The following is a 25,014-nucleotide window of genomic DNA, read 5'->3' as shown; positions in this document are numbered from 1 at the left end:
ATAAAATGTTACTTTATACCAGTAAAGGGGCAGAGTTTTTGAATATTTGCCATATCACAGTCCATCATGGTCTGGAATTTGCTCTGCAATAACTTATGCTTTTTAAAGGACATGTCCACCATTTAATATTAGTTTACAGTTTTATGTGTCGTGGCCCAGATATACTATGGCAATTGTCCCAGTATTTTAACTCCATAAGTGCCAGAATTTTGAATTGAGGTGCATTTTTTATCTATTGTATTAAAAAGAGCTTTATAATGTTCGTAGGGGGAGGGGATTATCAGAAAGTGGAGCGTGACTTGGTCAGAAAGGTTGGGGCCCTAAAAAGTTATAACGTGCTGAAGTTTGGCACATTATTTTTGCCTAAGTAACCCAAATAATAGATCTTTAGACTATCTTTTGTCTAGTCTACATTTAGACCAGGGGTAAGGAACCTTGGCTCCCCAGCTTTTGCAAAACTACAACTTCCATCATGCCTGGACAGCTAAAGCTTTGGCTGTCTAGGCATAATGGGAGTTGCAGTTTTGCAACAGCTGGAGAGCCAAGGTTCAAATATATCCAATATTTTGGAGCTGTCCAGTTTAGTCTTGGTCGGTCTAAGAAACCAAGCCTGTATTCGTACATTATATCCCTCTCTTCCTTATATGTCTACCTCAAGGCCCTATTACACAGGCCGATGGAGAGGAGCAAGTGAGCACCAACCTGTCAAATCGGCACTCTCTTGCTCCTTATTCCCCGCTTGCTGCCGATGTTGTTACACGCGCGGAGCGCGCAGGGGGAGGGGGGGGTGGGCATGGGGAACTGCAGGGGCTACTCCCCGGGTGATATTTAGACCGTCCAGGGAGCCCACAGGAAATAGCAGCGGCCTCCTGCCTATTACACGCCAGCGGTCTGCTCCTATTACAAGGAACGACGGACAGACTGTTATAGTTTACAGATTTTTCGATGTGTTGGAAGACAACGATCAGCTGAAATCTCTCAGCATTCCTTACTGGCTGTGTGTTTGCGCATCGCTTTCTTTTGGTTTACAGGACAAGGTAAACCATCACCTAGTGATGCCTAGCAGCAGTTTACTCCCCTTACCTCCTCCTTTCCTCCTTTAAAAACACATGGAAGCAAAGCATGCATATGTATGGAGTGTGCTAAACACTTGTACGGCCAACAGGTATGTCTCCTATCATCACCGTCTGGAGCGATACCTGTTGGCCGTACAAGTGTTTAGCAGACCACTATCTATTGTGAATGGCCGGCTTAGGCTGTTAAGAGAAATTCTGTCAGCAAGCTGCTAGGTGTGAACTATATACTGTACAATATGCCAGTCAGCAATTTTTTTAATTGAAGAACTGCATTTCATCATATAATGCGCTGAGGGCTGAAACACTTATCTGTTTTGCTCTCTATGGTTCACGAATTAGAGAAGCAGTTAAAACCCATAAACTAATCTATTTCTTCCCCTTTCGGTCTTGGAGCAAGTGGGGGTCCTACACTTGCGCCTCCACCAATGATTTCCACTTCCTATAAAGGGGTCATAAATCTCTTGGTAGATAATTGAGAATAGACACAGGCAAGTTTAAAAGATGTGTATGAGGGATCCCCCCCCCCCCCCATGAAAACATTGTAAAACTTAATCTGCAGTTGTGACCTTAGAGTATGAATCAGCCAAGTTTAGGTCCAAAATACTTAATATACAATCTTTTTGAGTCTAAATCATCAGTCCATTCGTTGGTAAAATTAATTAGTTCCATTTAGGGCCAAATCTGCTGAGGTAGGATGAGTATCTTGCCTCAGGCAACAGATTACAGAGACCCTGAGGGGCAGCATGTTGGATGGAGTTACCATAAATCATAATATCTACTTCTGTTTGCTCAATTGACCCCCATGGCCTGAATTGTGCCACTATACACAGAAGTAGAATGTGAGGCGGTTAGGACTGGAACTATTACATGTAGAAGTACAGTATACTTTGCTGGTATTGTTATATGCTCCACTGTACGTTTGTTTCACCATGAAGCTGTTGCGTAAGTCATGCCAAGTCTGAAAATCATTTGTAAGTGCTGGTATGTTACCGACCTAAACAAGACACCAAAAATAGCTGTTTCTCTAATTGTGGGGGTGCAGCGGATTGTGATGGAGTAGGAGGAAATTGTTAATTACATTTACATTTTGAATCTTTTTTTACAAAACATGGCTGAATGGGAATTTCCCATGCAAGACTTACTCCAAGGATCCTATTAATACCAGTGAACATCCTAGTTCACATCTCCTTTATATACCAAGGACGTAAAGGGGAATGTCGGCGCATAACAAATGCAACCAATCTAAATGACTGAAGCCCCCCAGTCAGTAACCGGCCAACTGTGATCTGACAATGATTTAGTCAGATCTTAATTTCTTATATTGAATGATCACTGTCCATATCATGAATTACTTAGCCTTGTTGTAGGGATTGTACTTTGATTTTTTTTTTTTGTTGTTGAATCCCGTTTTGCTCAGTGCTGATTGTTAGAACAATGACTCCACTCAAAGGAAAATATCAGAATAGTATTGATCTGTCGATCAGTGAGAGACTGTCCTGAGATGCGCTGCGGCGTCTTGCTCCAGCATTGATCAGGAAGCATTGTTTTAGTCTTGTGTTCTATCGGGGCTCAGATGCATTGCTATCTTCTATTAACCTGCTGTTGGGAAGAAAAAATGCGTGGGGTGGTTAGAACTCATTATGCATTTCAATACATCACTCATACAAAGAACAGGCTTTAAAAGCATCGATCATGAGAGATGAACTAAAGCTTCTACGTCTTTCACTTATTCTACTCTTCATCTGCTTTGTGTGTTCTCTCTTGTCTGGTCTACTCCTCCTGCCAGTCCAGGGAGCTGAATATGACTGTACTTAGAGTCGTGAGCAAGAAAGTTTTTAAAAATGTTCCAGCCTGGTCCTTACTTGACCCTATAAATGTTGCCCGTATATCTATTATTGTTCCTGTTATCCTGTATTGACTCTATACACTTGATGATCATTGGGCCCCGTGTTTTACAGAACTTGGCCCGTATTGCCTCTTCAGGTGATATACTGTGTGGCGTATTGTACCTATAACTGTTCTTAAAGGGTGTATGTCCTGCAGGAAGTGGTGTAATCCTTCCAGTCTGACACAGTGCTCTCTGCTGACATCTCTGTCCAAGACTGGAACTGTCAAGAACGGGAGTGATTTTCTATGGCGATTTGCTACTGATCTGGACAGTTCCTGTCTGGGACAGAGATGGCAGTAGAGAGCACTGTGTCAGACTAAAAAGAAAACCCCACTTTCTGCAGGACATACAGCAGCTGGTAAGTATGGGAAGACCTAAGATTTTTAAATAGAAGTAAATTACAAATATATATATAACTTTCTGAAACAAGTTAATTTGGAGAAAAAAAAATTGCTGGACAACCCCTTTAATTTGGAAGTTACATCTTAAGCTTATAAATACGATTTATTTTGACAATTTTTTGTGATCCTGTACTAGGAGTCCCCATACACATAAGAGCAAAGATGTCTGAACCTGCTTATTTAGACACGACCACCTGACTTTCATGTATTCTCATTTCTTTTCTGACAGGTGGTCTACCAGTTAGTGGAGGTCTGAGCAACCAGACCCAGACAGATCAAAACTGTTCACACATCATAAAGATATATCACAAGTTTTAGGGCTTTTTTTTTTCAATTTTGTGTGCGGCAGTGATATGTCACACCATTGACAATAGTAGATAAGCATGTAGAACCAGTTGAAGTGATGGAAACCAACAGAGCAAATAAAGATTAGTTGGTGCCAATGGTAAGTGTTTGGAACTAGTGGTCTATTGGAACTACTGAAACGGAATCCCTGATGCTAGTGTTGGCAAATTCTAGTAGAAGAGAATTGTAAATATAGGCATTGTGTCCATATGGTGGGTCAATTCACCGCCTTACCTTGTGCATCAGATGAAGGAGGCTTGTGTAATTGAAGTAAGGTTCATATAGTAGGTTTTAAAGGCGTTATCCAGTGCTACAAAGACATGGCAACTTTTCCCCCTCTCTTGTCTTCACATTGGGTGGGGTTTCAAACTCAGTTCCATTAAAGAAAAATGGAGTTTAATTGCAAACCACACCTGAACTGGAGACAAGAGAGGGGAAAAGTGGCCATGTTTTTGTAGCGCTGGATAACCCCTATAAAAACAAGCTAGTCGTGTAACATAAATGTATAGACAGTAATACATTAACCAATCATAACAAATTGGATCCTATGCAGAGTGCACTTGTGATAATATTCCCCCTTGGATTCCTCAGAAAGGACAATTTGCTATTATTATTTTACGGTCTACACCTTCTGACAAGGTTGTGTTTCCCTCTCGCTTTTCTTTTGCAGTTGCCATTCTCCTGAAAGATGACTATTACATCAGCGGTGCAGGGCTGCCAGGCAGGTTTAAGGCAGAGAAAGTGGAATTCCACTGGGGTCAGAGCAATGCATCAGCAGGCTCCGAACACAGCATCAACGGCAGAAGATTCCCTGTCGAGGTGAGCAAAGACACAATTGTATCACTAAATGGCCGTCACTCACTTCAGAGACAGGGCCAGAGAAGCCTTGTCAGCAGCTCTTATTAAACATCCCGGCCTCAAATGAATCTTGTAGTTTTGAAATCTGAAATACATTTTTCTATTCTCCGTGTACCGAGGGATTAATGAATTCTGATGGCCGTACAGGATACCCAGAAGCACTGCAGCAGCTGTCAGGCCTTCATTTAAGTGGTATAATAGTTACCATGCCACGAGGGTGTAACGTGATAATGTGCATGTATTTATAATGTGTATATTAAATTATATTAAGCCTTATTCCGAAGAGGGAGGGGAGGAGAGTTTTCTCTGGCAACATCTGTAAGACATGAAACTCTTCTCAGAGGCACCGCAACCACTAAGGCACTCTTGTGTGAGATTCTGTAGGAGTCGAGAACTCGCCACACCTCTGCAGAAACTTTCTAAAGTGAAAGGGGCGAGGGCGTTTCATATCATTGGGATGATAGGAGGCTGGCTCTCTGTCTTGTCAAAGAAGAAAGGAAGCCCACATGTTCTATTATGAGAATCTCCAGGTGCTAAGACAGTATACCATGTAAAGCTATGTAAAGCTAGGTATGCTGTACGCCGTGCATGTGGTCCAGAAGCAGTATGAAATGGCATGAGATTAAGTTCTTGATTTGATTTTGGTCTTTTTGATGACACATGCCAGGGGTTAGCCCTGCTCGTCTCATGGGCCACCGGGGGTGGAGCAAAGTCCTGCAAGGTTGCAGGCTTTAAGAAGGGATGTGTGCCTCTTAGTAAATCTAGCCAAGTAAATGGGAGTGGGAGTTTGAGTGTGAGTATGCCAGTCTTGATAAATGTGCCCCTCTGTCTTCTCATTAATCCACAGTTGTGTTTCAAGACAATGTATAGGTCAAATATTGATTTGATGGGATGATTCCTCCTATAGGTGGCAGTAAGGAGCAAGCTCTCCTCCTTCTGGATGAGAGTTAATTTACATACTAAATTTCCATAGAGAACTGCAGGGCTTATAAGATCCCATGTGCGAATCTAATGATATACTTAAAGGGGTTGGCCACTTTTATAGTAAAATAGTTCAGTGTATAGTATAGGTAAGTGTACTCACTGCATTTACTGACAGCAGCTCCTTGTGTACCTCATAGAGCTAAAATCAGACTCCTCTCCTCCAGGCTGTGCTGCCCTGCTCTGTTTTGTTTTTGTCCATAAGATGGCTGACATGGAGGAGCATGTGACCCCTAGTGTCTCCTATAGGCATATACAGGCTCAGTGGTAATCACCGAGGGTAGGGCATGGTCACATGCTCCTCCATGTCAGCCATGTTATAGACAGACTCTCCACAGAGCAGGGCAGCACAGTCTAAAGGAGGGGGTGTGTGATTTAGCTCTATGAAGTACACAGCTGCTGTCAGTGAGGGCTGTGAATACAGTTACTAATACTATACACTGAACAATTTTACTCTAAAATGGCCAACCCCTTTAAGGAGACGCCTCGTCTGCTCAGCCCCAGTCTGTTTAGTACTTTGCATTAATTACTGCAAAACATTCTTTTAATGGTAGAAATGTGAGCAGGGTGTCAGTCATAGAGGAAATAACCTCCCTCCCATATTATCAGACAGCAGCGAGGTGTCAGATCCATTTTAGATCTGTACACTACTAGTAAGCAGCACTTTGTTATAAGCTTGTTGTGTTGTTTTGCAGCTTTTTTTTTTTATATAGAAATTAGCATATTGGTTTATATGTATAATACATAGTCTGAGCCAGCGAGCATTTTTCCTTCTGTATTTTCCCCCTAATTGGGTCCTTCTCCTTGTCCTCTCCTCGCTTATGTGTTGGCTCTGTCCTCGTGCCACTTAAAAGCAAATGTGCCATGCATTTAATTAGGAATCCAGATGTGTACCAGGGTTACGAGTGTCCATTTGTTCCAAATCACAACCCCGGGGGTATAAAGAAGGAAGGCAAGAGAAGGACATTATAGCTGATTCACCACAATTCAGTCTCCGAAATTTTGTGGAATAGTTTCTGTAGAAAGTAAATGCAAACCCAGCAAAACTTAGTATGTCAAATGTGTAATACATTAGCCGGTCTCTGGCTGCCTGTAAATGCCGGACATCTGTCCAGTGTTTGTACAATTATGTGCCGGCGTCTGTCGATAGTATCATGGAAGATCCCATCAGAATGCTTTACAGGTAACCCATCCTGCAGCAGAGCTCAGACCATCATCTATTATTAGCTCTCTCTCCCATATGGAGCGAGAATCTAGAATGTTTGAGGAACGTTGCGGTTTCAGCTAGCAAAGCATATTCATGGCATGATTAAAATGTATTCAATATGCTTTCTGTAAAAGCTCTGATTTTCAGGAATTCATTTTAAAGGCAATGTATCACCCGAACTTGTTTTACCAGTTAAAGCCAAATACTCAAACGCATTAATATTTTTTTTTTTTCTATTGTATGGTTTTATTTTAATTTTTGCAAATGATTATAGAGCCATTAACAGCATTTAAAAAATTGGCTTTGCAGCAGCTACCTGGGTATGGGAAACAATAGACTGGAGCTGACTCTTTTGACTTCAATGGGATAGTTTTCTAGGCTTGCCCTATAATCTGTACAGAGGTCATTGTGCAGGGAGGGAGAGGAATAGGATCTCTGTCAGGGCCAGCTATGGGTTATTGCAGGCCCTTGAGCAACAGAGCCTCAGCGGGCCCCTCATTCGTCCACTATGAGATACCACTAACATACACATACACAAACACACATTACTGACTGACTCACACACACACACCTTAGTCTTCTCCCTCTTTCTCTCTGTCAGGCTGATCTCCACACTGTAATATTGAGGACCTGCAGGTCATGTGATCAGGTCATTCACAGCTCTCTCTCTCTGCAGGATGCTCACAGGTCCTGTATCTTTTGATGATCAGTGCTCACCCTGCACTACAGTGAGCGGGCAGCACTTAAGAATACCAGGCCCTTTTCCCTCTCTGGGCCTCTGGTGATGCTGAGGCCCTGGTACTTGCCCGGGAAGTCCTGTGTTGACACCGGCCCTGATCTCTGTAAATTGGTGTTCTCTTTATAATCCTATTATGCGGAGAAATTTTTTCGCAGTCTCATCATTACCATCAAAGGCAGAAAGAAAGTATCAGCTTATTATTAGGCTTTGTGGCCAAACTGAAAACTCCAAGGTTTCAGGACTATTTTATAATAGTAAAAAAAAAAATAGGAAAAAAGTTTAAGGTGAGGACTTGATAGAAACGATAGGTCATTTTCTCATGGCACGTGCCTGCATCGTATACCATTAGGATGGTCTCTGGTGGCTACTGCTTGCCCAAACTGTCCTTGATTGAGAGATCTTTCCCTATACCTAGACAAAGAGAGATCTATCAATCAAGGCCAAAGACCTGCCCAAATGACGGATGTGTGTCAGGAAGCATGATACTATCTGTCCTGGTGATCACATAGATGCATGGCTTGCTCCGTTAATTGTACTGTATGGGCTGTACTACTATGTGTCCATCAAACGACCTGGACAGATTTCTAATTGAAGTAAACCATTAAGTTTCCTATTCATTAACAACAGAGATCTTGAAAAGGAAATGTGTCCCCTACATTTTCTTTACCTGATTATAGAAGCAGAGAGCACTAGAAGGAATACACCACTTCCTGCAGGACGTACAGCAGCTGATAAGTTCTTTGAAACTTATCACCTGCTGTATGTCCTGCTGGAGATTTTTAAATAGAAGTAATTTACAAATCTGTGTATTCTTCTGACACCAACTGATTGAAAAAAAAAATAAAAATTCACTGGATGACCCATTTAAATTCTGCTTGTTCTAGTAGTCGCATGGGTGTTCCTTCTCATTGACAATGTACACTCACACAGGTATGGCTGTCAGTCATTGAGAGAGACCGCCCTCTGGACTTATCGACCAAGAATGAGCAGCAGACAACATTTTCCCAACAAACCAAAGTATCCGTCTTCTCAGCAACAACTCCTCCATAACAGCATGCTAACATACAAGATCGATAACGTTTAAAGTTAGCGTTAAATATTACAGCACTACTTTTTTTTTTTTTGCATTAATTTTGTTGCTGCACAATTACTTTGTTATAGTCTTTGTAACCCTCTAAAACTTTGTACATACTGTACTGCATTTACAGAGAAGTCAAAGGGATTTGGCCAAGCAACCTGCTGCCTTTCCAGATTAAATTTCCCTGTCCCACATTGTAAGCGCAAGCATTCTGAACCTTTCTGTTCCTGTAGCACTGTACGTTGTTGTATATTATCATACTTAGTGTTTTTTCACATTATTGCTGGATAAAGCATCTCTGGAAGCTGCCTGGTGGGAACGGTGCCACAATGTAACTAATTATGTGGTTATTTAGCCCAGAATCTGTGCTTAAGGGGCTAGCATAGCAGGTCTTGATTGCTCTGAAGAATATGAAGAATCTTCACTCACCCAGCTGTAATGGATAGAGAATCATTACGAGACAATGAGAAGCCATTTCGGGATTGTTGTCTGCCTTGATTGACAGTAGTTATAACCATATTTGTGACTGTCACTGGATGACAATACGGCATAGGAACATCTGATGATTACAATTGTGCTAACATTTGTATTTGTAATGACATTGGTGTCTAATGTTGACTGCGCTGCTTATTTCTGATATTTGCATGGCTTGGAATATATTTGTCAAACAAACTCTGGATCTGAGTAAATGAGAATATTACGGAATGTAAAATTTATTGGGATAATAAAGTTTCGGACGGCCGCTGTGATCCTGCTGACCTGAATGTCGAGAAGAATGCTCCTGCTGAGGGATTGCTACTTCTAGGAAAGCCAAGCATTACAGTTCATCCATGGTGAACTTGTCCAGGACTGTGCTTACTTGGAGTTGTTTAAAGTAACACCATCTATTTAGACTCTTATCTTTCCAATGGTAGGTTTGCATGTATTATCAGATGATGCGTTATATGAAAGAGTGGGTAGGTATCTGGGATCAGATATTTATGGATTCCAACCAGTTAGCTTGAGTAAAGGCCGTATTACATGGCACGATGTGAGAAGGAAGTGTGTGTCGACCTGTGAGGTCAGCATTCTCTTCCTCCTCATTCTCCGCTCACTCCCTGCGCTATTACATGCACAGACAGCAAGCAGAAGGGCTGCCCAAATGATCGTTGGTGGCTCATTGAAGTGAGCAACGGTCTGCTGCTGCCAGTCCTATTACATGGGGCGACAGGCAGCAGATCATCGCTGTTCCTATTCCACCGGACAATTATCGTTCAGATTATTGTTAAATCGTTCGAATCTAAACGATAATCGTTCGGTTGAAATGCAGTTAACGATTAACGACCGAACGAGAAATCGTTGATCGCTTTATAAGACCTGGACCTATTTTTATCGTTGCTCGTTCGCAAAGCGTTCACAAAGCGTTCGCATTGATTAAGACATTGTTCGGTCGTTCGCAATAGATACGAACGCAATAGCGAATAAATAGCGAAGAAAAAACTATCGCAATTACGATCATAAGTAACGATTATCGTTCCATGGAAATGAGTAAAACGTTTTCAGTTCTTTCGCAATAACGGTCGTTTGAGATCGTTAATCGTTAACGATTATGCAAACTATAATTGTCCGGTGGAATAGGGCCCTTTTGTTGTCTGGACTTTAGAAAGGACCTTATCTTCTCATTAGCTGACTAGACCTTATGGTTCTTTTATGTGGCCAGATAACTTCCTTATACAGGTGTGGTTTGATTATGTACAAGTCAAAGAAATGCTCTTTGCTCAAATGGCCATTAATTTCCATTGTTGGCCCATAATTTCCCCGTTTTAATGGACTTTTAGAGTTTAAAACTTGAATAATTACTGTCATCTGACATGTCAAAATCTACTGATTGCATCGGGTCTCGTCTCCACTCATCTCCAGGTACAGCCGGGTGAAGTCCACTGCAGCATGCGTCTTTCCTCTGCTGTCAAGTAAATCTTAATTATTTGCTTGATTATAATCTATGGAACAAACAAGTCGGATGTCCTTCCTGCTGGGGGGGGGGGGGGGGGGGGCTCAGACACATGGAGGACCATGTGACACCTTGGTCTGGCAGAAGAGGCCCAAGTACAAAAAAATAAATAAATAAAATAAAAAATATATATCCATGGTTCCAAGTTGAGGATAACAACAGCAAAAACTTTGCATTATGTATCCAGTGGACTTTGTTTTAAGGGATAATTTTAGCCGTCCAGTTTTCATACAAGTCCTAAGCTATTGGCCCATATGTAGCAAAGACTCTGCAGCTTGGGAAGGAGAAGTCTTAAGTTTGGAGCGCTGTACTATATTGTTTTATGTCTTCCATGTAAGAAAACCTTATGTAGAGCCCACCCGATTATTAGAAGTTCTAAACATTTGCTCCATACTAGTCGCATCATTGTTATATGATGGAAAATCTGACCGTTGTAGTCAACCTGTCATTGTTCATAGATATTCTATGAGAGATTCGTAGAGAATACTCCTTACTTAATCAGGATTTTTCAATACGCAATTTTCTGTAGCTCGAGCGGTCACATAAAGCCTGACATTATACAGATGATTTCTCTGCCTTGCGAGAACCAGCAATCCTCTTTAATACACAAGTCTGTCTCTCTCGCAATCAATAGTAGAGTAATACGGTAAAACCTTCGCTATTGATCTATAGGTAGAATGTTTTTCAGGTCGATCATGTAATAATGCAACATGTTTATATCATTTGCTGTTAAATATCACAAAGTAATCTGGACGTTCAGTGCGAGTAGCATCGAGAAGACACGCATTCAATATGAGAATAATTCTCTTTAGAGGACCCAGCCGAGAAGGTCATTAGAGTAAAGACTCTAGATATTGCAGAGAAGAATAATCTGTGTAAAATCTGCTCTCCACTTATCATGGAATAAATAGAGCAAAAAAAAAGTTCATATTTTTTAGGGGAACAGGTAAGTGGAGGCTGTTATACAAAGAGCCATGACTGAGTTTCTAGTAAGAAGAGCAGCTCTGGAGTACAAACAGCTTCTTTTACAAGTGAAATGCTTTTAGAAGAGGAACACGAAGACACCTTTAGGGTACAAACCCACACACCGTATACGCAGCAAATACGCAACAAATACGCAGCAAATACGCAGCAGTTTGATGGTGAAGATTTAATGCTGAGTTCAGTTATTTAGATCTAATCTGCTGCGTTTTTGTTGCGTATTTGTTGCGTTTTTGCTGCGTATTCGCTGCGTATCGCAGCAGTAAATACGCTGTGTATACGGTGTGTGGGTTTATACCCTTAGATGGTAATTCCTTACCTGATTCTTGATTCCATACCTTTATTTTATCCTGCCTGAACAACCATATTACATGCTGGATTGTGATAGATTGTTGCCTATCAGTTACGAAGTTGAATTAATTGAAATATGGACATTACTATTCACTAATTATTATGGTTTTTCCAAGCACCATGATGCTGGTAAAACAGACCTTGTCAAACCCCTCTTTCCTCTAACTCCACCCCGACCGCAGGGCCTAACCCTTGTAATGAACACACAGAATATCTGCTTGGATAAAGTGGCCACAGCAGCCTTTTATTAACCTACCCAACAGAACAACATAAATACAAAAAAAAAAAAAAAAATATATATATATATATATATATATATATATGTGTACGTACACACACACACACACATACACACATACATACACACACACATACATACACACATACATACACACATACATACATACATACATACACACTAATACATACACACGCACGCACACCATCCTGGATAAAAATAACTATATAGGAGCGGTCCTTGAAGCTTTAACATCCAACCATCTGCTCCACCCAATTTATTTTGCCCCTATATACCCACCACTGGCTCAGGAGCCCTCTCTAAAAATGCTCAGCAGATGACGAAATACCTGTCGGGAGATGCCACTCCCTGTGACACAGCACTGACTGGAGCCCAAATATATTACTAAACTTTCACTGGTTCCTATACATCAGGGGATTACTTTCCCATCAATTTCTAAGACCATCTCCAAGGACCCAGACCCGCAAAAGCTGCTATAACAAAGTTAAACTCCTATACCAAATTAACTAGGGAGATTGGGTGGGACGAGTGTTACATAAGGAGAAAGCAGGTCCTACTTATTCCCTCTATGCCCCTCCTTTCCCCACCCCTAGCAATTCACGCTCTCTAAGCACCTCCTTCACCTGCATTAACCCCTTTCCAGCTGTTTCTCTTGTCATGGCGGCTTACAGCTACAGGGTCGCGCCCAGCCTTACTATATCAGATTGATGGGGCACTGACTCCCGGAACCTCTGCTCATGAGTTGTTCGCCAGCACTGCTGTGATCACAATACACAGTGAACAGAGCTGGAAGCAGGTAGCGCCATGCATTGCACAGTGGCCAAGCTGGGTTACTGCAATTTGGTTCCTATTGAGGTGAATGAAAGCCGAGCTGCAGTAATTGAAAATGGTCACTACACAGCTGTCCTGCTTTTTCACAGTCTATGGTGAAACCTCAGTTCTGGCAAACAGTTGATTGTTAGAGGGGCTCTGTGTCGGCACACCACTGATCTGATATTGGTGACCTATTCTGAGGCTAGGTCATCCATGAATTGTGCATGGAAAATTCTTTAAATTTGATCAAACCCAAGCAATTAATGCACAACAATTGCACAAGCAATTAATGGACTGATATTTGTCAACAATAGGCCGTGACTTAGGGCACATGCATATGACTGCATTATATACTGCTCTGGGCTCATACTGTCTTTCCATGTTCCATTTCATACTAAACTCATGAGGGGTCTCACGGAGGCACAACACTAGTGTCTTTACATAATACAGAACTTTTGCACATGTCTTTGCTGTGAACTTTATACCTTAGTATGGCAGGGAAACTCTTTAAAAAAATATTCTGAGAAATAAGCTCTGGGCACCGGTGCATCATAGTGACGGGGAGGATTGAAGTAAGGCGAATATGTTTAATGCGATAGAGTACCTGAACACGTCAGTGAGTTTAAGCAGGGACATTATAAGAAGCTTTGAGTGGGTGTACAAGACACGACAAATGTTCCCAAGTGTTTGCAAAGCTTTATGGAGAGTGTTTTTTTTTTTTTTTTTTTTTCTTCTGTGCGCTTGCAAGCCACAAATGCATTCCTGATTACCGCGAGTACAGCAAGGAGCCTCAAGTCTCCTCTTTGTTTCCTAATTAAAATGCAATGTCTTGATGGAATTAAAAGTAACGTAATGGAGTACTGAAACCTATTTGGATCATTTGCAGTGAACAAAAGCAATTCATAACAATGCTTGTACATCACTTACAGTGCATTGTGCTCTAATCACCGACTTACATACGCATGCTTGCATGAAGCCTATATAGAGCAGTGCCAGATCTTACAATGATTTATCCACAGCAGAATAGCTTCATACAAGGTCTATTCATCATGGAGCAAAAGGGGCATGTTGGATTAAAAAAAATGGCGGAAGTTCTGGCCAGACTTTATTGAATTTTATCTTCCATTGATATCTTCCAATATCTAACTTTGATGTACCCTGAACAACCTTACACTTGGTCTATAGGTTGTTTGATGGAGAAGTGGTCCCCCCCCCCCATCCAAATCGTATGCAGTTTAGCAGTCTTTGGCACTCCTAAATGATGATTTGGAATTTATCATTTCCTTGTCTTCCTGATCATTTACATTGCGTTAAAATTGATATCTAATAAGATTGACTTTTTGCTTCTGCTCTAAAGGTCTTAGCACAACAGTATCTTACAAGCTTGGCCATTTATTTGAATGGGAGTCATGCAATACCACATTTCTCCTCTAGCAGGAGAATTGTGCAGCCGCTTGCAGCTATTATCACCATGGACTCCAGCTGCAGCCATTTACTGATGCATAGTGGGATTGTCTAGATAAAGCAACTGTCCACTTATTGCTTCTTAAGGGGGATATCCAGGACTAGAAAAACAACTCCTTTCAAGCAAAAACAGTGCCACCCCTGTCCTCAGGTTGTGTGTAGTATTACGATTCAACTGCATTCACGTCATCAAACTGAGCTACAAAACCCACACCCAAACTGAGGACAAGTGGTGCTGTTTCTAAAAGAAAGCACATAAGTTTTTCTGAACCTGAATATTGCCTAATTTAGAAAAGCCAGAGTGGTCTTGTTCTAGATCCATATTGTTGGAGTAGAGCACAGCTATGAAGAGCCGTTCTCTTTCCGGTGGACCTATCTTATCCCCTCCTGCATTGCACAGGCAACTAACTTATTTGCATAGATAGTGTGTGTGCAGGGAAATAAACAATGTGAACTTTCCTATCCCGCTAGTGACCTGCAGCTCTCCTAGCTGCAACATCATGTACCTGGCTGAGTGATTGCCTGCTCAGCCAGTCAGTGACTGGGGTGAGACACTGTCCTTGTCACTGACTGGCTGAGCAGGCAATCACTCATCTGGGCCTTGACGTTGCAGCTGAAAGAGCCTGGTACATGATGTAACTGGTTTCCAGCTGAGTATGACGGCTGGTGGGCATCAACAGGAACTGAGAGTGGTGCAACGGAGGCACGAGGAGGGGGGAGTTCACTTGTTTACTATTTTATCGCACCCCCCTGCCTGCTGTTTTTCTTTTTTCTAGGGGCTTCCTCTTTAGCGCCTAGTTTCCCCACAGGAGGACACTTTATAATCACCTTATTATTACAGATCCCTGTTAATCCATCCCTCCTTGTGTAGAAGGTTCTCCTCCATTCACCCCTCTGATATACCCATCACTTCATATCCACCGCCTGCACACCCTTTTAGAGTCCCTGCCCTTACCTCTCTTATTGCTTTTTACTTTTCTCCTTTTTTATAAAACTGCGGCACCCTCGACATTCCTTCTTGTGCATTATCTTTAGTTCCCTTGAACACTCAATACACAATTTATTAAATTACAATCTGAACTGTAAGAACCTTATTTTCCTGCGCCTAACTAACCGCTCTAATCTGAGAACGTGTCCACTGTGGAGAACAAGCATCTAAAACTCCATTGTCCTGTCTTCAGCGATTTGTTTGTGTTGTCTTGCATTCAATGTCAATGGGTGAAGAGGGACCTGCAAAAAAGCTAGTGGTGTATAGAGCACATGCTGGTGTAATGAAGGAGCCATAAAATTAATGGACAGAGGCTGCTCCAAATGCAAAAACTTAGTATCTTGTAGGTCAGGAAGAAGAGAGCTGTAAATCAAGGATCTATGAATTTATCTGTGTCGGAGTGGACACTCTGCTTTATGAAAAGATTCTGCCACTTGTGTAACCATCTGAAGACAAGATCAATTGCCAATTGTCCATTAAGTAAATTAACTCTCAGGAGTTCATATACAGGGCTGTGCTGTTCTAGGTTACAGATGAGATGTTGCATTGCTGTGAGGTCTCTTTTCTGACTAGCCGGATGGTTCGTATACTGGGTTAGTAGACTGAGCATGTATTTTGTCGTGATTGGCCTTTAAGTGTTTACACACGTCCATGTAGGTCTATGCTAAGGCCATCAGTTCTAGATTGGTGGGGGCCCAACTCCCAGCAACATTCCCATCCATTAGCTGATTAAGTGCTGTTACTACTTTTCCTACCAGGTACAGCTCTGTACATTCTGGAATGAGCTACAATATCAGATACAGCTACTATGTTCTGTACAGAGCTCTACCTGGTCGGAAGACTTTATAAGCACCAAGGACCCTTCGGCCTTCACATGACCAGTGTTTTTTCACGGAGCGTGACTTAGTCCGCTCTTTGAAAAACACTAAACGTTTGTTCATTGCGTCCGTGCGCTGAGTTTGGAGTGGGGAAGATGGCAGCCTGGAGCCCGTGACCGGGGCGGGGTTGATGGAAATCTGATCCGGGGGCTTGGTGACAGCAGCTGAGAGCCGGGGGTGGGGGACATGTGATCCGGCAGTGGGTAACATCAGTGGGGGGACATGTGATCCGGGAGCGGGTGACAGCAGCAGGAAAGCTGGGAGCGGTGACAGAAGGGGGGGGGGGAGCCATCCGTGCCACCATACGCACTATGACCTATCCTGTTTTTGCGCCACGGATGACGGCATGGATGGTGTGAATGCCCACATGGGATTTTACTGGCCCTAAAATTGTTTGTGGTTGCAGATCCAAAAATATTTATTAAAATTTTCCATACCAGATTTTTCCCTTCTGTTTTGAATAGGTCACTTCCCAGCCTCCAACCTTTTATTATTACAACCAGGGTTACAGTGACAGGTGACACCTCTACGGCAGGGTTCACATCATGATTTCTGCTGATATGTCCACGCCTCAGAGGTCCAATTATGAAACTGGACTGGAATAACACTGGACCTGCCATTAACTATAGGTGATGGACACAGTTCACCATTTTCTTGCTTCTGGACCATGATCTTTGCCACTGTCACTACAATCTCCAGTAAGATAAGTGGAGTTGTTTTCTTACGTCAACGTGACTGCTGTAAAGCAAATTTCTGAAACTGCTGCACAGGGCTTCTCCTCCTTAATCGTATAAAGAAAATAGAATGAATATCTATCAGAAAGAATGTATAAAGTAATACACATATTCAGTCAATCTGTACGCCATTATATAGAAAAGACTATGGAGGCTGCTGCCAATAGCTCAGTAGAACTTTACTCCATTAACTTTTAAGTGGCATATATAGAAAACAGTTTAGCAAGGAGTCTTAAAGTAGCTTTAACTCATTGATTCATCGACTTGAGAGCACAGTTCTAGAGTCAAACACATCTGTCAAATCTGAAGAGCTGTTAATTATGCAAGATGCCGACGAAAATAGCCTTTTTATTGAGCATACAGTTTCCAGTTCATGTTCTCAACAGAAAGCGGAGGAAAGAGACGGAAAAAAACTAAGGCAAGTGATAAGAGGGGTGGGGGTTATGTTTAATAAAGTAGATATTATTGCAGAAGAATACCATATTCAAGGCGTATGTGAAGAGGGCTTCATGCAAAGATACTTAGCGATACTACTCGGTAATAATCAGCTCTTTATAATTTGAGAAAAAGCCTTTGCGCCTCATCTACATTGCAGTATCATAGATCGGCCTTGGATCTGCAATAAACAGTCAATTATACAGATACAGTAACGGTTCTGTTCTTTACCACTGTACCTTCTCCAACCTTTTACTGAGATATTCATTCATGGAGGCACCAAAAGGAGGCAAGCATAGTAATACCAGACCATAGGGACTATGGGTGTAGCTATATGGCGCAGTGTTGTACAGTAGAGGTGGTACGTGATGTTGAGTGAGCACTAAAATGCTTCGAGTTCGAGTAACAAACCCCATTCAAATCAATGGAAGATTCAAATAGTTAACCAGGTGCCAACTGTTTGGCAGAGCGGAAAGTGCCTGGTTAACCTACTTGATTTTTTTTTTTTTTTTTTGTTCTTTTTATATTTATATATACAGTGGTGCCTTGGATTAGGAGCATAATTTAATCCGGGACTGCACTTGTAATCCCTTTAAGAGATGTTTAAATGAAATACTGTATACAAGAATTACAATTAAAAAATTCAGTGGGTTTTTGCAAGTCACATTAGAACTCTGTCGGCAAATGCCAGGAGACCACCGGAGTTGTGTCTTGCAGAAACCTACTTCATTTTTTTTTTTTTTTTAGAACTCCGGTAGTTGTTCAATTTTCAGGAACACCAAGGGTATGTGATCCCTGGCAAAGTCACAACAGGATGATAGTGACCCCCAGTCAAAACTTAGACTGCAAATATGTCCAATGAGCCATAATACCCCATACAAGTCCTTCAAGAGAATTTTTTTGGTTCATACCCTATCATCATAATGTATTTTTTCCACCTTTTTGAGATGCTCCTTCAAGTGTTCTTTATATTTGACCGTTCAACCAGGACATAAGTTCCTTCATGTAATTGCTTTATGCCAGAGTTTTAATATATATAATGTATCAAGGTCTTCCATTGTGTACATGTCTAAATGTAAAACCTTACTGAATGGAACCGGGCCGCGGAAAGCAGCAGTAAGTACAGCCGCTGCAGACAGTACACAGCTCTGCGCCAAGACCCCTTCAATCAGGTAATTGTCTTGGTGTGAGACCCCCACCGATCTGGTATTAATAGCTAGGGCATCGGTATTAGTGTCCCCAGAAGATGCCTTTATTGTATCCACCTAACATTTTAATGTCCTGTTATGAATAGCTTTTTTTATTTTCTTATAAGATTATCTGCACTTTTTCTACCGCTGAGACTTGGTCACAAGTTCAGAGGAATCGCTGAGCACTCTGTGTCTACTCCACTTAAAAGAACTGCCATTAGGTGACCTTGGAAATGTGACAGTGATTGCTCTCCGACAGGCTGACTTCCCAGTAATCATCAGCCATCACTGTTAACGCCAAGCACTTATTACATGTGAACAGGGAAAGTTGAGTATTTCTTTGTATTTCTTACATCTATCGCTCTATTGAACTTACAGCACCTTGGATTTGTTGTTGATCCCCCACTGATTCGGATATCTATGAAGACGTGTATATACACACACATTGCACTCGACTATACACAGTGCTTGTCGGACCATCGCTTGGAGTCTTTACTTGGATGTATTTGAAACAAATTTTGTTATAATGAGGTTAACCCAAGATGAAAAGTTACCCCTTGTCCACAGAGAGAAGACCAATTGGCTGATAGCAATGAGGGGGGCAGTGATGAAAGGGCCCTGGTTACCCATATAAAAGAAGCCTGTTGTCACGTTCATGCTGCCTGAATCATAAGTTGTTGTGTTGGTCCCTGGTGGCTTCTGCCTGCCCCACTAGCCCTGAATGATAGATCTCTACCTATACACAAACAGAGATCAAGGCTGGTGGGGTGGGGAGAGGCCTCTGGGAACCATACTGGTGACTGGGGGGGGGGGGGGTCAGCAGGATAAAACTGATCCACTTGACTGCAGGATGTATAGTAACCTTGGAAACAGGCTTACATAAGAGCTGTAGAGAGAGAGAGGTGCAGTGCAAGCTTAAAGGGGTATTCTGCTCAGATAAAATACTTGTTGTATCGCCAACCCCCCTTGGACACTAACAGTTTCCTCTCCCCAGTTCTGAGTCTGCTACTTTCTGCTGAAGACACAGAAAACTGTGTGTGAGCTGTCTCACTCTGATCTTCCTCATCTCTGCTCCCTTCTGAGACAACTGATGTAAACCGGGTTCAGAATCAGAACTGGGGGAAGGAGACTAAAAATTTGTTCCATTATTTTTCAGTCTCCAGGAGAGGAGATGATTTAATATGTATTTTACCTGAGCAGAATACCCCTTTAGGCTCTGTTCCCACACAGCATTTTTGCTCAGTATTTTGGTCAGTATTTTACAACCAAAACCAGGAGTGGATTGAAAACAGTCTATGTTCTCACACTGTTGAAATTTAGTGGATGGCCGTCATTTATTGGCAAATAATTACTTTTGTTTTAAACCATTGTCCATTGTTTTGGAATAATGGACAATATTTACCAATAAATGGCGGCCATTCACTAGTGGTGCACGGCAGACAACCGATGATTTAAGAAGCAGCATACATTACCTAGCAGGGCTTCTCCTCCGCTCCGCCGCCTTCTTCGGGTCCCACGGTGCAGCATAATCTTCGGTCCGGCCTGACTGAGCTGTTAGACCGCTCAGCCAATTACTGGCCGGGACCGCAGTCTAGCAGATCGGCGCTCGTTTATATCGTTGATTGGGCCCTGCTTGGCCCGTGGAATAGGACCCTTATTCTACAGATGTACTGCAACCCTTGGGGGGGACAACTGTATTGACCTACTTATGAGTATATGGGCCTTAAACAGATTACCCAATGCTACAGAAGTATGGCCACTTTCTTCCAGAGACAGCACCACTCTTGTCTCCAGTCTGGGTGGGGTTTGCCACTTAGTTCTATTGAAGTGAATGGAGCTTAATTGCAAACCACACCTGGCCTGGAGACAAGAGTTGGAAGCAAGTGGCCATGTTTTTGTAGCTCTGGATAACCCCTTTAAGCTCTATTTACTTCAATGGAACAGAATTACAAAGCCCCACCCAAACTGGAGACAAGAGTGGTGCTGTATCTGGATGAAAGTGGCCATGTTTTTGTAGCGCTGGATAACCCCTTTAATTACTATGTTAGTGCAGCCTGTGAAGGAGATTCTGAGCATGTACTAGGGATAAGAAAATAGACCAATCTGCTATATAAGCGCACCTTACATATATTAATATGGACTATTTAGTAGTGCAATGTATGCTAATGTGCATTTTCCTCAGTCCCCCGCACCCATTGGCAGACGTGCTGTGTATATGGTCGGCATCCTCTGTTAATCACTTCCAGCTAATACACGATATTGTGACAGTATCTTCGCTAATTACTATTTGTTCACCACTTTGAGTGAAATAAAGACCTTAAGCAACGTCAGTAAACCAATAATCTCCCCTCCGGTTACTTCACAGAATTGATGATCTGCAACATAGACACGAGTAAGACGATAGCTGAGTTGCTCGAAAATTGGACCAAGTTATCTGCACGAGTGGCCGCAGTAATAGATATTTGTTTCCAATCTGCCATTCAAAAACAAAGCAGAGGGGGGGAAAAAAAATCCCAATCATTGAGCAATGAGCAGCCATCCTCCAACTTGCTGTTATTGTCAAGGAAATTTAATTGTGCATGTTAAGAGCCATAAAGTATTGTTGCTGGGCAAATGCATGGCTGGTATTCAGAGCGTATAAAAGAAGTTTGTGCTGCTGATCTCTCCGGAACGCTGACTTTTTCACCTTGGTAAAACAGAGTCCGTAAAATGGTTTTCCTCTCCTGGATGGTTGTATGGGGTTTTTATTGTGCGCTTTCTCAATGAACAATAAATGTAACTGGAACGGAACAAACACACTGGCACCCAAGAGGAGCACAACTTAGTGGGTGAAATGAATTCCTGTTCTGTGCGATCATTCTTTGCAGTGATTTGGGGGCCAATTTAGTTTCGAGTGACCGAGTGCTCTTTACAATGGCTCAGTAGGTTTACTTAAAGAGCTATTCTGGGAGGCCCTCCTACAATGATGAGAATTGCAAATCTGTGCTCCCGATATTCCATGCACTGCAGCACAGGTCCAAACACTCTTTATAGCTTTCTTCATCCTGATCTTGTTAGACTGTGAATAGAATGTTAGGGCTGCTGTGGATACTGACACACGGTAGAGAAGTAGGATAGAGGAATCCGGGCAAATGTCATGCAGAGTAAGGATGCTAGTAGATGGGCCGATACTAAGGAACAAGCGAGTGGCGACCTGTCAGGGCCTCGTTCCCAACTCTCTCTGTGTGCTATTACACGCACAGACAGTGAGCTGGGAGGAGGCTGCCTGGATGATCCTTAGGTCATCCAGGTGACCCATAGAACATAGCGGTGGTCTGCTGCTCCTATTGCACGTAGCGACGGCCAGCGGACCATCGCTATTGTTCTCGTTTTAATAGAACATGTTTTAAGACAACGATGAGCCAACATTATACACGGCGGCTAATCTTTTTTTAACCTATTACACCGAACGATTATCGGCTGGAACGTTTGGTGTAATAGGGCCGTAACTGTATAGATATGTCATTAGGACACAATGGAGAACTGGGGATCCTCTCCTATTGACCTTTGGATTGAAGGGTGTTTCTGTGTATTGTGGAGGTTTTCTCTGCAAAAGGGTAAGGGGCTGTGATTTGGATGTTAGGGTATGTTCACACTGAGTAATATAGGTGGAATTCTGCCTGCCTCATTGTCTCTATGGGATGGCTTGCGCGCCTCTGTTCCCGACATGACAATTCTTTGAGCGGAGAGCGACTGAAGTGGAGGTGCGCGAGCCATCCCATAGAGACCCCTGTGAACTTGCCCTTTAAAGAGTAGAGATAAGCAAATATGAGGCTGGATCCCAGTTTTCCAAGCAGCCAGACGGCTGGATCCATCTTCTCCAGGCTCCGGGATTAAAATGCCGAGCAATCTGGTTTGTGCAAACCTGAACTTAATGTTTGCTCATCTTTGTTGGAGAGTATTCTGGTTTGTAACCCTTATCATGGGCTAGAGTACAGTAAAGTGTATGCCTATAGGTATTCATCATAGGGTTCACAATACAATATAAAAGAAGGTAGACATAGCTCACCATACTAGCTAGGACTAGCCTGTCCATGAGTCTGCTGTGTGGTGAAGACTGCCCCAAATACAGTACTAAAGGAATGATTCGGCAGCTGGCCGAAAATCCAATCTGTGATGTCTTTATTGAGTAAAAATATCACACGCTGTACACAAATGTGATTCAAGCATGCGGGCCCTTAATCATAACACAGCCATAAGGGTCTGTGTGCCTAAAATGTATTGGTTACTTTGACATTTTTACTCAAATTAAAATGTCAAAGATTGGAGTTCCTTTTTGCACACCATTCACAATAAATATTGAACACAATTCTCCTCTCTGCATGCTGACCTCTTAACAGGTCACAGAGCATGCCCACAACATTCCCCTGTAGAAGTGAGTAAGTCAATTCCAGAATCATTGTTCCTGTGGCCCGCATGGCTGCTGTAAAGTGTATTTAATACTGACCAAAGCACCTGAGGCAAGATGAGTGCCTTCTTAATTTTGGACATAAAAAAAAATACAGTATCCAAAAATATTACATTAAAACAGGGCTGGGCTTGGCCAATAGCTGCAGAGCAAGAAGTGTGTGGTTTTGGTAACTCATACTATACTGCCCAGTAACATGCAGTAGTAGATGTCTGTGGTGTTAAAGAGGTTATCCAGGGTTAGACAAAAAAATAGCTTTAATCGGAAAAAAAAAAACAGCACCACTCCTGTCCTCAGGTTGTGTGTGGTATTACAACTCTGCTCCATTCATTGTAACGGAGCTGCAATACCACATATGAACTGAAGGGAAGAATGGTGCTGTTTCTGAAAGAAAATATGCTATATGTTTTCCTAGTCCTGGATAACCCCTTTAAGGACCAACAATCTACACAGCACATTGATCAATCACATTAAAAGGATTACTAACCCCCAGTATATAACGTGTCTCCGGGAGCTCCATTTGTAAATGTGCCAGGAGTTTCACTTTGATGAAACTTCTAAGCTACCAGGTAACTGGTAATATATTCATTGCTGATTATTTCGACTGGGTTTAGAGACCTTCTGTAATATCCATCTTCAGGTTAACATGAAGGTTAATACAACAGCACAAAATGATATATAATGATATATTTAGTCTATAATTAAAATGTAATGAATTGTTATATTAATAATTTCCGCTAATGGCTGAAATTACAGCACGGTGGTGTGACTTCATCTCACATCTTCCCAATTCATTTTCCTCCCTACCTAGTGACTTTGCTGAAAGGAACAGGTCACATTGTAAATCCTTATTTTCTGATAGAGAGATGGAGACTTCCACGCTGCTTATGTCTTGTGTAACGTGATAAGCAGATTGGTTTATTGCCAATGATTGCAGATATGGTGTATGTGACCCTCACAGAACAGGAATAACAGGGACAGCAATGAGTGTACTGGTAGCATCTTTAGATTTACATAACAATGACTGGGTCTTACGTAGAGATTGCATTCATGTTCCGCTCTTTGGCTTGGGCCCAATTTCTATAGCATGTTGTCACACTTAAATATTATTATATTATAATTATATATAATATAATTATTATTTGACTAAATTCACGGAGAACCTCTCATAGATTCCATAGTACCATGATGTGGTTCAGTGCTGCTGCATAATACTGCAGGTGTTTTTTTAATTTTAAAATGATTTTGAAATATTGCAGTTTCCATTCTTACCACTAGGCCACAACTAAGCTGAGACTTCCTGTTGTCTGAAAAGGCTGCAATAAAGTGATTTGTGAAGTATTCCAATAAAGGGTGACACCAGTAGATGGACGATAGATGAAGCTAACAGCCCAGCCTCTGCACAGAGCTCTGGGGTCTCAATGTCGCGGCATTGGTTTGGCTGCTGATGCCTTACTTTTCATTTAAAAATAAAATATATATATAAATATATATATATATATAATATATTATGGCTGCACAGTGTCAAGGAGACAGGGCCTATAGCATCAGTGTACAAGGCCTGCCTCTCAGGTCTTCATCCTTGCCCTCCTTCTATAAGGCTGCATTCACACGTTCCCTGTTCCTCACGGAATACGTATACAGAGAAAGGGCTGGCACCACGAATGGTATAAAAAGGAGTGCTAGTCATCACAACCTGAACACATAGTACAGAACCACCAACAATAAGGCTGGGTAAAATAATCTGCACCTCCTGAATTGTAATAGAAAAATAACCAAATTTCATTAAATCACATATATACGAGGGACAAACATTTAAAATCACTTTAAAAACACAATATATTACTGTTTCTGATGCAACTCAGCAAAAACTGACCGGTCATGAACAAATGCATAGAGTAGCGGCTAAAT

The 25,014-nt window shown here is 42.0% G+C and overlaps 1 protein-coding gene across 3 annotated transcripts in view; it reads left to right on the top strand.

Moving 5' to 3' along the window:
* Positions 1-25,014, top strand: part of PTPRG (protein tyrosine phosphatase receptor type G) — a 403,269-nt gene that overhangs the window by 193,044 nt on the left and 185,211 nt on the right. For all 3 annotated transcript variants that reach the window (XM_069966943.1, XM_069966945.1, XM_069966944.1), the window contains exon 4: positions 4,381-4,529. In XM_069966943.1, the coding sequence (XP_069823044.1) occupies positions 4,381-4,529 (149 nt within the window). The remainder of the gene's footprint in view (positions 1-4,380; positions 4,530-25,014) is intronic.

The sequence above is a fragment of the Dendropsophus ebraccatus genome, chromosome 4 (genome assembly GCF_027789765.1).
Source record: "Dendropsophus ebraccatus isolate aDenEbr1 chromosome 4, aDenEbr1.pat, whole genome shotgun sequence".
Classification (NCBI taxonomy): domain Eukaryota; kingdom Metazoa; phylum Chordata; class Amphibia; order Anura; family Hylidae; genus Dendropsophus; species Dendropsophus ebraccatus.
Note: the sequence above shows the minus strand (reverse complement) of the source record. Positions and strands in the feature narration are given on the sequence as shown.